This window comes from Malaclemys terrapin, chromosome 2 (assembly GCF_027887155.1).
Source record: "Malaclemys terrapin pileata isolate rMalTer1 chromosome 2, rMalTer1.hap1, whole genome shotgun sequence".
Classification (NCBI taxonomy): domain Eukaryota; kingdom Metazoa; phylum Chordata; order Testudines; family Emydidae; genus Malaclemys; species Malaclemys terrapin.
Genome location: NC_071506.1, coordinates 60,295,996 through 60,310,728, shown reverse-complemented (window position 1 = coordinate 60,310,728; position 14,733 = coordinate 60,295,996). Strand labels below are relative to the sequence as shown.

Here is a 14,733-nt window from a genome sequence, read left to right as displayed (position 1 = left end):
TCACGCAACACACTGTCAGCCTCTGGAACTCCTTGCCAGAGGGTGTTGTGAAGGCCAATACTATAACAGGGTTCAATAGGGAGCTAGTAGTTTCTTGGAAGATAGGTCCATCAATGGCTATTAGCCAGGATGGGCAAGAATGGTGTCCCTAGCCTCTGTTTGCTGGAAGCTGGGTTGGGTGACAGGGCATGGATCACTTGATGATAAACTTCATTCCCTTTGGGGCACCTGCCGTTGGCCACTGTCAGAGGACAGGATACTGGGCTTGATGGACCTTTGGTCTGACCCAGTATGGCCGTTCTTATGAAGCCCATACATAACTTTAAGTATGTGAATAGTGCAACTTCAGTGGGATTGCCTATGTGCTTTCAGTTAGCGCCTGTGATAGCTACACATGTTTCAGGAACAGAAGAATAGAAGAAATCCACATTTGATAGTTGGCCCCTTCCTTATTGTAATAGCTACCATCTGTAATGTCATCTACAATTTCACAAGAGCTTTCTCTCATAAATGGTTCACATAGTAATTTAAGTGTATGTTTTATGCTTCACACTGACTTTTAGCCAATATTTTAAGTTTTGAACATTTTTTCTTTTACAGAAATTGGGCACAAAGCAATTCTCCAACTAATGAACAGGCAAAGTCCGCCACTGGTAAAGATGATGTTCCATATGCAACAGGGCTCATTCTTGGTATGTATAAAAGCCCAACTAATGATGGGTATATTGTGATATATAGTGCTTTTCTTCTTTGAAATGATTGAGTTAATTTATTCTTGCAATATACTCCTGATATTGGTAAAAAAGTATTGTTACATTAAAAAAATAAAACTTAACTTCACTGGACCTTCGTAGCACCTCCTCTTGAACATGCAAACAGTAACTGCTTGTGATGCATTTAGTAGAAGGGGGCTCAAATGGATTCTCAGATTTCTGTAGGTCAGTGAACCACAATGGAGATATGTTTATTTCCAAGTTTTGTAAATCTGTTAGAAATTTTACAGAGTTAAAGTTATATAGGACTGTGTGGCGAAAAAGTGGAAGATGTTTGTAAGATTTTTTTTGTTTTGTTTTTTTACCATTGGATACCTAATGACTTAACAGGTCTTTAAATTAATGTTGTATACTGTTGGAGAGCTGAAGCAAGCAGGTCACCAATTAAAGCTGTTACTTGCCCATCAGAAAGAGTAGAAGTCTTTTGGGACTTGATGTGTAAGTCCTGTACCTTCGCTAATGTCAGAGGTGGGGGTTGAGTTTCTTTTTTGTGTGTTAGTGCAAAAGTGCATTTTATGAGGCACAGATTAGAGTGAAACGGCTAAGGAATTGCATATTCTTACTCGATTTCATTTTACAGGCACACACAGTGATAATTTTATTTATTTAATTAATTAATTTAATGGAGATACCCTATCTCCTAGAGCTGGAAGGGACCTTGAAAGGTCATTGAGTCCAGCCCCCTGCCTTCACTAGCAGGACCAAGTACTGATTTTGCCCCAGATCCCTAAGTGGCCCCCTCAAGGATTGAATTTATAACCTTGGGTTTAGCAGGCCCACTAAGCTATCCCTCCCCCCATAAGATGAAATGCTTATGCATGGTATTATAATGCTTCCTGCCCAATCAATGGGGAGGGAATGCCACAGTGCCTGGAAAAAGACATGGGGTGGTAATGTGCGAACACATGCTTGTCAAGATGGCAGCTGGCCCATCCCCCTCTTCAGGTCCTCTGCCTCCCCATTGGCTGGGGTTGGGAGGACTGGGCTGGCTGACTCTTGTGCATCCTTTTCTCTACTTAAACTGTCTGAGGCTTTTCAAAAGCCTCTTGTCCCTGTTAGCTGATCTGCCCTCCCTCCTTAGTTGTAGCATAGGAGCTATGTTTTTCAAGTTGCTATGACAGACCTGTTTGGGAATCAAATCAGGAAGGAATTTTTCCCACTGGGCTAAATTGGCAGAGTTACAGTCTTTTTTTTTTCCCCCTTCACCTTTGATGCAATTGACAATTGCTCCCTCTTTCCAGGGAGGGCCTGTGGAGAACTCTGCAGCTTTCACCAGAGACCTCCTTTAGTCTCATGACTCCCAGGTAGCTTTCAACTGCCCTTTCCCTGCCTTTTTTATTTTTGCAGAGGTGGTGTAGCAGTGTCTGTCCCAGACCTGAAGAAGAACTCTGTGTAGCTTGAAAACTTTTCTTTACCAACAGAAGGTGGTCCAATAAAAGATATTACCTTACCTATCTTGTCTCTCTTTTCCTGACTGACCCTCAGGCAGCTGTTCCATTTATGTGGTTCAGGTGGCTTCTCTTAAACCCAATTAGGAGGCAGCTGAGGAGTCACAGGTGCACTGGTCCTGCTCCCTCTTAAATGGCCAATGTCACCCTGTGACACGTACAAATTGTATTTGTCTCTATACTTTGCCTTCTTGTTTTTATTCATTTGAAATTAGAAGGTGTTGGAAGACAAAGATTCCATGAAAAACATACACATGTTTATGCTTCCTACCTTTTCATTAGGCGGTCAAGACCGAGAACTTATTCAGAGAAAAAAAGAGAAATACAGACAAGAGCTAATGGAACAGATTGCTGAGCAACAGAGAAATAAGAGACGGTAATGGAAAACCATTGTAATTTGGACAAAGACTTAGTGAAAATTAAAGTGGATTTTATGATTGTGAAATGTATGCAAAAATTTCTTTTAAAAATAATGTAAAATTATAGTAGATATCTTATCTTGTATAAAGTGCACATTTTTCATTAAAACTAAATTTAGTTGGAAGCTTCTTCACCCTTCAGAAATTTCCTTTTTTTAAAAAAAAGTTCTTTTACTGTTTGGAAACTTTTTCTTTTCCCCATTTTGCACCCTGAGGTTGTTTGTACTAATACTAGACATCTCTCACTGTTGTATTTTTATGACTGTCATACAGTATATAACCTATAAACCTCAAAGGGACCACTTTAAATACTTTTTATAGCTTTGGTTCCCTTTTCTTTGTAGTATATTTCTAGAGGCTTAATGATAACACTTATTTCTCTGTTGGCTTCACTGCTGTTTGTTTTTCCTTTGTTTCTTAAGTCAGGTTCTCAGACAAAAGCCCAAGTAAATGGGCTCATAGTTGAGTGGCAAGACCACAAAAAGTCTTTTTTTTTTTTTTTTTTTTTTTTCCTCGCACCTGGTACACATTTGATAAGGGATCTGTGATATTCTTTCCTGTTCCCCAAATTGGAAAAGACGTCTTTGACTTCAAAAAGTTTGCAAATTTCTAGCGTATATAGAACAGTTAAACATAATACTTTCTTGTTTACTTGTTCTTGCTTTGCTGACTGACAGTCTGGATGTGTCAAAAGGAAATAAAAATCTTGGTGAAAGGGTGGGAAAAAAAGTTGCTGTTATCAGAACTGTGAGGACATTCCTTATCAAATTAAAAATTTAAGAGGCAGACTAAGCCTGAGATCTGAATCCACAGTACAGTGCTTGACATTTTTTTGAATGCCAGTTTGGATTTGAATATGTTTATAATTATCTTTCATATCAAACTTCTGACTGTACTGTGGAAAAAATGTTTACTCCCAAGAAGCGTTGGGAAAGATTATAGTGAAAAAACAAAGAAACAAAAAGTATTTCATTGTTCATATACCCTGGGATACTGTTGTTATGACTATGGCATTGTCTAAAAGTAATAAAACACCAGTATATTCTGCTAAACCTGCATTCTGTTAGACTTAGTCATTTTGTTTTTGAATCAGATGAGGTGTTATCTCGTGTTACCTTATCCACAATAAGAAACTCCACTTTTATAGCTAAGTAAGGTAAATTAGGTCTGATTTTAAAAACAAAACAAACGTAAAGAACAAGTTTAGTGATTTGTTCAACAGCTCATTTTCTGACTTCAACCTGTTAATTTTTTTTAATAGTGAAAAGGAACTTGAGCTCTCAGTTGCAGCTTCTGGAGCTCTGGACCCAGAGAAGGAGGTAAGAAATTTTAGTGTTCCGCTTTTCATTCAAACAGATGTTTTATTAAATAATATGTGTTTAACAGTGAATCGTTGTGCCGAAAGAAGGATTTTATAGTGTGCAAAAGAAGGATCAGAAAGGGATTTCCCCCCTCCCTAGTGTATTCTGGAAGGGTTTTCTTTTTTTTAATCTCCTTCCTCTGAAGCATCAACAACAGTCGTGGCTGGAGATGGGACATTGGCTGGCTGGTTCTTGCTCACATGCTCAGGGTCTAACTGATACTGTAGTCATTTGTGGGGTTGGGAAGGAATTTCCCCCTACCTCAGATTGGCAATGACTTTGGGGTTTTTTTTTTTTTCACCTTCCTCTGTAGTGTATGGGTGAAGATCACTTGCTAGGATTATTTGGGTATATTTCAGTTAATCATTTCCCTGCCATTGTGGGGGACCTTGAGCACTAGTGTACCTTGGTCTCTCCTATTCTCTGTCTGTGGCACGTCATAGTCTAATCTCCTGTAGGTTGTAATACTTTGGTCTCAGTTTGGTTGATGGCTTAAGTGTGCTGGTGCTAGGTAGTGTTGGTGGTCTGATATATACACTAGGTCAGAGTAGATGATCTAGTGGTCCCTTCTGACCTTAATCTCTAAGACTATGATAAGAAGAAAAATGATGTCTCTTTCCTAATTTGGCATTAGTGACAGTAAAAATAAACCTAAGTCAAAGCTATATAAGAGAGCTGTTAAATTTGGTGAACACATACTCTGCTTAAAGGGAAAAGTTGGTATTGGAATTTTAAGACATTTGCATGGTGGTGCGACTACAGGGAATAACATGCTGTAGGCAGCGTAGGTCATGGAAGAGACATGTTTAATGCCTGATGGTAACTTGTATAGACAAAGGTAAGTCAGCCTCCTATGGGAGTGTGAGGAATGCTGCTGACAATATTTGCACTCACCTACTTCACTTTTTAATGAAAAAAAATCCATCTATTATGCAGCTAAGTCACCTTTGTAGTACCAATTCATTGTTTCAAGTTGCAGTTGTAAATATTTTTACTAGTAAATGTAACATTTTTCATATTATGACAATGTATGCAAAATTTTATATAGCTCTACATAAAATATTGATGATTTTGCTTTATCTCTTACTTGGGTAATATGGAATTAGTGCCATCTCCATCATTTTCTATTTCATAAGCAAGATGTAACTAGTTTGATTATCACCATAGTTATTGTGCTTTGCTAAAACATTTTTGTTACCACTCAAAGAAAATGTTTACTGAGTGTAGTAGAATCCTTTTACTGGGGATGTCATGATGGATGGCTCTTTTTTTCTGATTAAGTAAATTTGATTAACACAAGACACTGTTTTCTGGGGAGCTGCAAAACTGCACCAACCCATCCCATTACTGGAGAGTTCTAGATGGAGGAGGAGCTATCTGCAGTGGGACAGAGTCTGTTATGTGCTCAAAATCAGAGGAAGGGATAGCCCATAAGATACCATGTATTGTGGTGCAGCATATTCTAGTGGCACAGTTAAGGTTGTATTATGAGATCTGTGTAAAGGTCGACTTTTCTAAGTTCTCTTATATCAACATGCTTAGTTGGATTCCTTTGACATTTGATGTGCCTTGGGAGGGTGCTGGATACCCCCAGGAGGAAACCACATTTGGAATCATTTAAGATAGGGTTCCTGAGATACAAGCCCCCTCACAATAGCACTTTTTAAAAAAAAGCTAGATTTGTTTTTGTTTTTGTTTTTTGCTTTTTGCACAAAGGTAGAGATCAAAGTATTGATAGTAGGTCAAAATGGTCTCAATCTGTCGAGTTTTACCCAAGGTAGTGCATGGCACCACTTCATTTTATTTTGGGAGGGTAATGTAACAAAGTGTTTGGGGAAAGATTAGATATGTAAATATTTCTGAGAGGGGCTGAATACTAGAGGTGGAGGTGTTGGGGGCATTAAGGTCAGGGGTTTGGAGTTGCTTCGAGGAAAGAGGGGTTTATGAGGAGGAGGATAAATGGGGATGGAAGGGGAGGCGAGAGAGTTTAGGGGCTCAGGTGATGGAGGCATGGCACCCCTGCTCTGCTAGTGCACCCCAGCCCCCGTGCACTCCCATTTCTGCCATAAGAACATAAAAACAGTCCATCTAGCTCAGTATCCTGTCTTCCGACAGTGGCCAATGCCAGGTGCCCCAGAGGGAATGAACAGAACAGGTAATCAGCAAGTAATTCATCCCATGTAGCCCATTCCCAGCTTCTGGCAAAGAGAGGCTAGGGATACCATCCCTGCCCATCCTGGCTAATAGCCATTGATGGACCTATCCTCCATGAATTTATCTAGTTCTTTTTTGAACCTTCTTATAGTCTTGGCCTTGACAACATCCTCTGGCAAGGAGTTTCACAGGTTGACTGTGCGTTGTGTGAAGAAATACTTTCTTTTGTTTGTTTAAAACCTGTTGCCTGTTAATTTCATTTGGTGAACCCTAGTTCTTGTGTTATGAGAAGGAGTAAATAACACATCCTTATTTACTTACTTCAGTGTGACCAAGGACCCTGTACCCCCAGCTGTGCCAGTGCTCACCAACCTTCCTGCATCCCCCAAAGTCATAGTGGGGGGAATATAGACATGTGAATGTTTCTTAGGCGGGGTTGGTGTAGTAATTAGAGGGTGGTGGACTAGTGGAATGGGAGGGAGAGGTTTGGAGCTGCAGTGAAGGGAGGGGGATGGATGGGTGGGGAGAGAGTTGGGGGCTCAGGTGAGAGGCTTGGGGGAGTGGAGGGGTGGGACAGTGGGAAGGAGGAGTGGCAGAGGGGCTGGGGGGAGAATGGGACAGGGGCATCTGTTATCCCCACATTCTCTCCTTTTGTGTGTGTGCACCCAGATCTGTGGGGCTCTTGCCCCTCTTTGGGGACGTCTCAGCCCCCCCCCCTTGCTGCCTCCCATATGTGTGATAGGATCTGGGGGGGCCATGTCCATCAGAGTTTGGACCATCCCCTCCCTACTCTCATCATGTGAGCTGAGGTCTGGGTCTTTTGGGGGTCTGAGGCCTCCCATGTGAGCCAGGATGTGGGGAAGCCCTGCCCCGTTGGGTGGGGAGCTGAGAATGGGTATATTTCATGCATATCTCAGGCTCTAAAGCACTCAGGAGGGGATGGGAACACACCCACTGAGATGAATGAAATAGTTCACAGCTCTTGGAGCTATTGTATTAGGTTGTATTCATCTCCATGGGGTGTTCTAATTCAGCTGAGAACCTCACACTGAAGTAAATGAGCTACTTCATATCTTTCAGAACTTCCTGTGCTGCAGATTGTTGTGTAGAGGGCCCTTTCCCTCCATCATTCTGTCTTTCCTGATGATATTCTAAATGCTCTAAAATCCACATGCTTTCATGGATTTTATTGAAATTTGCCATGTCTTGTGGGAAGAGTTCAGGATCCTCAATATGGTCTCCTAGACATCCCTTCAGTCCTCTGGCTTCAGTCAAATACCATTCCCTGGTAATGTAGACATCCATCCAGGAGCCAGCTAGAGTGGGCTGGCCTACCCTTGTGATGGGTTGGATCACAGAAACCCCCTTGGGAGCTGCCACCCGATGTGCAAAGACTACCCCTGCTTCTGTTTTCCCTGCCAGCTCAGGACTCCAGCACCCTGTCTTGCTGAGCCAGACACTCCCGTCTGGCTCCAGACACAGATCCAGGGTCTGAATCACTTGTCCCAAAGCTGCAAGTTTACCTGAAAACAGCTCACAGTAGTGTGCTTGTCTTTAGCACTCAGATGCTCAACTCCCAATGGAGTCTAAACCCAAATAAATCCGTTTTACCCTGCATAAAGCTTATGCAGGGCAAACTCATAAATTGTTCGCCCTCTATAACACTGATAGAGAGATATGCACAGTTGTTTGCTCCCCCAGGTATTAATACATACTCTGAGTAAATTACTAAATAAAAAGTGATTTTTATTAAATACAGACAGTAGGATTTAAGTGGTTCAAAGTAGTAACAGACAGAACAAAGTAAGTCACCAAGCAAAATAAAATAAAATGCGCAAATCTATGCCTAATCAAACTGAATACAGATAATCTCACCCTCAGAGATGCTTCAGTAAGTTTTTCTCAGACTGGACATCTTCCAGGCCTGGGCACAATTCTTTCCCCTGGTACAGCTCTTGTTGAAGCTCAGGTGGTAGCTAGGGGATTCTTCATGATGGCTCTTCTCACTCTCTGTTCTCTTCCCCCCTTTATATATCTTTTGCATAAAGCGGGAACTCTTTGTCTCTCTGGTTTTCCACCCCCCCCCTCACTGGAAAAGCACCAGGTTAAAGATGGATTCCAGTTCAGGTGACATGATCACATGTCACTGCAAGACTTCATTACTCACTTGCCAGCACACACACATACAGGAAGACTCACAGGTAAATACAGCCATCTGCAGACAATGGGAGTCATCAAGATTCCAAACCATCATTAATGGTCCACACTTTACACAATTACAATAGGCCCTCAGAGTTACATTTTATATTTCTAGTTTTAGATACAAGAGTGGTACATTTATACAAATCAGATGATAATACTCAGTAGATTATAAGCTTTGTAATGATACCTTACAAGAGACCTTTTGCATGAGGCATATCCCAGTTACGTTGCATTCACTTATTACCGTATTTTCTCTAAAACTATCTCAGTTACATTATATTGACTTATTATCAAGTTTTTATAAAACCATATAGACTGCACAACGTCACACCCTCCTCCTGAACTTACTGCCAGAGACTTGGACACTGACCATGGCGGAGGCAGTATACCTAAAATTCGTTTTTGGGCTCCCCTATGGGGCAGACACTCCTGTGTCCCCCAAAAGGGAAAGAGACCCTGATCCAGCTGTAGGCTCACAGCTACCAGCTATGAGGGACCTTTCGCTGGCCAGCCAAATCCCCCCCCCTTTCACTCAGGTTGGGTTTGCTTCCAGCTAGAGTCCTTGGGGTTTATTCCCACCGCAGCAGTCACCAGGACCCCAACTTCCAGCTCCAGGATACATGTCTCTGTGCACCTCTTTCACTCCATTACAGCCAGGTCATGCTTCTGGGTTTTACTTGCTTTGTCTCTTAAGTCCAGGTTGGTGGGCAGCCTTTCCTTTTTCCAGGTCAGCCTTTTCCCAGGCAAATTGTACATCAATTTCCATTTGTCTTCCCTTGAGACCATCACTTGATGAGCTGGGATACCACAGAGAACACCCTCCTGCCAGAACAGGCACCCCTCCACTCCTGTCTTGCTAAATTAGACACCCCAGTCAGCTTCAGCACAGACAGAGGTTGGGCCACACCCATCTGCAGTTCACTGAAACTGAGATGCACTCAGCTCAGGGGCTTCTTAGTTAACAGAGACATTCCCAGTGCCCATTGTTCAGTCTTTCTGGGCAATTTGCAACTTGTGTAGTTTTAGCTTCTTTTGATCTTCATTCTTACTTATTTTGCTTCCTTTTCTGTCCCTACTTCCCTTTCCCGAAATAAGCAAACAGAAAATAACAAACCAGTAACCACTTTGTCTGTTCTCCAGCCACCACACTTAAAACTCACTTAAAATCACTACCAGTATCTCAAAGCAATCAGCTGTGCACAGATCCTGCCGACTACGCCACTGTGACGGGTTGGATCACAGAAACCCCCTTGGGAGCTGCCACCCAATGTGCAAAGACTACCCCTGCGCCTGTTTTCCCTGCCAGCTCAGGACTCCAGCACCCTGTCTTGCTGAGCCAGACACTCCTGTTTGGCTCCAGACACAGATCCAGGATCTGAATCACTTGTCCCAAAGCTGCAAGTTTACCTGAAAACAGCTCACAGTAGTGTGCTTGTCTTTAGCACTCAGATGCCCAACTCCCAATGGGGTCTAAACCCAGATAAATCCGTTTTACCCTGTATAAAGCTTATGCAGGGCAAACTCATAAATTGTTCGCCCTCTATAACACTGATAGAGAGATATGCACAGTTGTTTGCTCCCCCAGGTATTAATACATACTCTGAGTGAATTACTAAATAGAAAGGGATTTTATTAAATACAGACAGTAGGATTTAAGTGGTTCAAAGTAGTAACAGACAGAACAAAGTAAGTCACCAAGCAAAATAAAATAAAATGCGCAGATCTATGCCTAATCAAACTGAATACAGATAATTTCCTCACTAGTTCCAGAATGCTCCCTTTTACAGGCTAATCTCCTTTTAGCCTGGGTCCAGCAATCACTCACACCACCTGTAGTTACTGTCCTTTGTTTCAGTCTCCTTCAAGTATCCTGGCGGGGGGTGGGGGGGGGGTGGAGAGGCTCCTTCTTTAGCCAGCTGAAGACAATGGGAGTCATCAAGATTCCAAACCATCATTAATGGTCCACACTTTACACAATTACAATAGGCCCTCAGAGTTACATTTTATATTTCTAGTTTTAGATACAAGAGTGGTACATTTATACAAATCAGATGATCATACTCAGTAGATTATAAGCTTTGTAATGATATCTTACAAGAGACCTTTTGCATGAGGCATATCCCAGTTACGTTACATTCACTTATTACTGTATTTTCTCTAAAACTATCTCAGTTACATTATATTGACTTATTATCAAGTTTTTATAAAACCATATAGACTGCACAACGTCACAATCCTAGCTACCCATGCCTCTATTGCCAAGAAGGCAGAGAAATGGTACTATGTCCCAGCCAAAGGGGCAGAATTTCTGTTTCCTCACCTTGCTCCTAGCTCTTTACTGGTCCAGGCTGTTGTGGAGAGATTTAGGCAGTACCACTCCCAATCTACCCTGACTAATAAAGAGGGCAAGCATCTCGACTTATTGGGAAGGAACGTCTTTTCTTCTTCTAGCCTCCAGTTCAGGATAGCCAACTACCAAGCACTAATGGCTAAGTATGAATTCCTGAATTATTCAAAATTTGCACACTTTACTGACGTTTTTTTACAGGAAGACAGGGCTCGCTTCCAGGCTCTCATAGAGGAAAGCAAAATGGTTGCCAGAACCACTCTCCAGTCAGCAGTAGATGCTGCTGATACATCTTCCAGGACAATGGCTACTGCCATCATAATGCTCAGGGAGACGTGGCTCCATGCTTCGGGGTTTCCCAAGGAGGACCTAAACTTTGATAAGACTCATTTATTTAATCAAAAGACAGAGGAGTCCTTACACACTTTTCCAGGGCCACCCTCTGCTTTCTGAGCGTATATATCCCTGCCCCAAAGAGAAAATTTCAAGGGTAATCATATAAGCCTAAACTGAACAGCAGCTCTTACACCAGAGACTTTGTAAGCCACCCTATAAGAGGGGAGGGTTCAAAAGACTTGCTTCGCCACACCTCTCACAACAGATTCATCATCTCAATTTTTGACTAAATGTTATTTTTGAGGGAGCTTGGGAGCTTGAGAGCTGCAAACCACTAAGTACAACACTTCCTGACTCCCATGCACCCTTTAGGGAATCATCTAGCTTTCTTTTTCAACACCTGGAGTGGAATAACAGACAAATGGGAGCTGAGCGTTATGCATTCTGGCTATATGACAGAGTTTGTCTCTTCCCCTTTAAAACCCCCTACCCCATCCCTTTTGGGGGCCACTTTCACAATAACATTCTTAAAGAAGAAGTGGAATATCTTTTACAGTGAGCAGTGGTAGAGCGCATTCCTCTTCAGTACTAAGAGAGTAGTTTTTACTCAATATACTTGCTGGTACCCAAAAAGGATAGTTGGTGACCTCCACCATCTCAAACACTTTATTCACAATCACAAGTTTTGCATGGTCACGTTGGCATCTAAATTCCATTCTTGGAAAAGGACATGTGGTTTACAACTTTCTACATGAAGGACACCTACTTTCATGCGGACATCCACCCAGCTCACAGACGCTTCCTCCGATATATTGTGGGCTGTGACAGAGCACTGTTATTAACATCTGTGTCAGTGACGTTGCTGCAGCATGAAGATGGCTTCAGGGGGCAGCTATGAGCAATTAAACTTTCTGTTGGGGGATTATGAGCACCTGGGTGGTAATCACTGGGCTAACGGTGTAATTGAGAGGAACAGGAAGCAATGAGAGGTCAGAAGGAAGCTCCGAGGATGAGCCTGGGCTGAGGAGTGAAGACTGCGAGGAAGCCTTCCCTTGCTTTAAGCCTGTACTACACTGTGAAAATTTGTAAGAAAAGAAAAGAATAAATTCATACCTTGGTGAAAGGGCAACAACCTGGTGTGTGTTTGTGACCATGAGACCATCTGAACTGGCTAGGCAGTGAAGTACATAGGGTAGCAGTGGAGACACCCTGTGACACAAGCTCAGACTACTTTCAATACAGAGTACTCCCTTTTGGCATTGGTACTACCCCCAAGGTCTTTACCAAGGTGTTCTCTATAGTAGCAGCCTGTATCAGATGCTGTGGTTTCGCCATTTTCCCTTACTTCAGTGACTGGCTCCTTGGCGCCAAGTCATGCCAAGTGTCACAACCAGAGCGTGGGCGGGATGACCTAGGGGTTGAAGCAGGAATAGGGACTCAGGCTGGGTCAGATACCAAGAGGTCAGACGCCACAGCAAGCCAGAGGGCAAAACCAAGAGTCAGGTGTCAGGAGGCCGGCAGTGTCAGGTTACCAGGAGATCAGTAGGTGGCAGTAGGACCAAATATTGCAGGGGAAGCAGTCCTAAGCAGGGAGAACTCGGTTCCATGCACAAGTTCCTGTTCCTGGTTTAAATAGAAGCTGGGAATCGACTAGGGCCCCCAGTGTTCCACCAGTCAGAGCCTGAGACTAGAGTTCTCTGTCAAAGTTCAGCTGCTATTCTGGCAGCTGATAACAGATTACTAGGTGGCAGGTCAGCACTGCCTAGCTCCTAAGAGCTCTGTGGACCAGCGTTCAAGACCCATGGTCCCTGACGCCAAAAAAGCCCATGCATTGACTTTGACAATGCAACAACTCCTCTACTCTTTGGGGATCAGTGTAAATACTGAAAAATCCATCCTCACCTGAGATATTGGCCTTTCCTTAAATGCAGTCCTGGCAAGGGCCTGCCTGCTGATGGACAGGTTTCAGGCTATGAACGATATCATAAATGGGGTTGCTTATGATCTCCAAGTGCCTATCATGACTGACCCCTCTCTCTCTCTCTCTCTCTCTCCCTCCTATGCCATGTGGCCTCATGAACTTATGTCATGCTATTTGCATGACTCCACCTTTTGTTAGCTACAAGTGTGGCTCCAAACTGACAGTCCATGAGCACCATAGTGACTGTCCCTGTTATGGTGGAAGAATCCATGTTACGTATGCATCAGTGTTCCCTTCCTTGCCTCCACACCAGGCAGGGCAGTCATTACCATGTATCCCTGTTGGAACATCTCGAGAGTCCATCCAGGATACACATCTATGTTCTAGAGCTGTGAGCAGTTTGAAGATTTTGCAAACCCTTTCTCCCATTCATTCAAGATCACCATGTCCTCATAATGTCAGACTAATTCATGACTGTCTTTTATATCAACAAATATGAGGGAGGGAGAGTCTTCCCCTTGTGTGTAGAAGCAGACAGTTTGTGGAATTGGTGCATCAACAATCAGATTACCCTATTGGCAGTCTAACTCCCAGGAAACCAGAATGTGCTAGCAGAGTCTCTCAGGCACTCAACACTTTGGTGTTGATCATGAGTGGGAGCTACATGACTGTGTGGTGAACAATATTTATGGTAGATTGGGGACCCTTGCCAGGGACTTGTTTGCCTCCCAAACAAATAAGAAATGCAATCCAGAAAGACTTTGACAAGGTCCCACACCAAAGGCTCTTACGTAAATTAAGTTGACATGGGATAAGAGGGAAGATCCTTTCGTGGATTGAGAACTGGTTAAAAGACAGGGAACAAAGGGTGGGAATAAATGGTAAATTTTCAGAATGGAGAGGGGTAACTAGTGGTGTTCTGCAAGGGTCAGTCCTAGGACCAGTCCTATTCAACTTATTCATACATAATCTGGAGAAAGGGGTAAACAGTGAGGTGGCAAAGTTTGCAGATGATACTAAACTGCTCAAGATAGTTAGGACCAAAGCAGACTGTGAAGGACTTCAAAAATATCTCACAAACCTAAGTGATTGGGCAACAAAATGGCAAATGAAATTTAATGTGGATAAATGTAAAGTAATCACATTGGGAAAAAATAACCCCAACTATACATACAATATGATGGGGGCTAATTTACCTACAACTAATCAGGAAAGAGATCTTGGAGTCATCGTGGATAGTTCTTTGAAGACCTCCACGCAGTGTGCAGCAGTAGTCAAAAAAGCACATAGGATGTTAGGAATCATTCAAAAAGGGATAGAGAATAAGACAGAGAATATCTTACTGCCCTTATCTAAATTCATGGTATGCCTACATCTTGAATACTGCGTACAGATGCGGTCTCCTCATCTCAAAAAAGATATACTGGCATTAGAAAAGGTTCAGAGAAGGGCAACTAAAATGATTAGGGGTTTGGAATGGGTCCCAGATGAGGAGAGATTAAAGAGGCTAGGACTTTTCAGCTTGGAAAAGAGGAGACTAAGGGGGGATATGATAGGTATATAAAATCATGAGTGATTCATACCCTTTTGACTTTGAATATAGTTGGTGTGGAAACAGGAAGCTAGTGGCCAGGAGTATTGCAGTAGTGAAGCACTTCATACTCGCTGCATGTATCACAGTTAAAGAGGGACTGAACAGTATTTGTTGTAAGAGCAAACTCACACAACCAGCATGAGTCTGTGACATACACAGTGACCTGAACACCACTAAT

At 42.7% G+C, this 14,733-nt stretch overlaps 1 protein-coding gene across 7 annotated transcripts in view; it reads left to right on the top strand.

The window, feature by feature from the left end:
* The window catches only part of CSPP1 (centrosome and spindle pole associated protein 1), a 156,550-nt gene that overhangs the window by 40,261 nt on the left and 101,556 nt on the right, over positions 1 to 14,733 (top strand). For all 7 annotated transcript variants that reach the window (XR_008443876.1, XR_008443877.1, XM_054019063.1 and 4 more), the window contains 3 exons: positions 601 to 692; positions 2,504 to 2,597; positions 3,902 to 3,959. Coding sequence is in view for 5 of the 7 variants with exons in the window: in XM_054019063.1 (XP_053875038.1) it covers positions 601 to 692; positions 2,504 to 2,597; positions 3,902 to 3,959 (244 nt within the window). In the remaining 2 variants the exon portion in view is untranslated. The remainder of the gene's footprint in view (positions 1 to 600; positions 693 to 2,503; positions 2,598 to 3,901; positions 3,960 to 14,733) is intronic.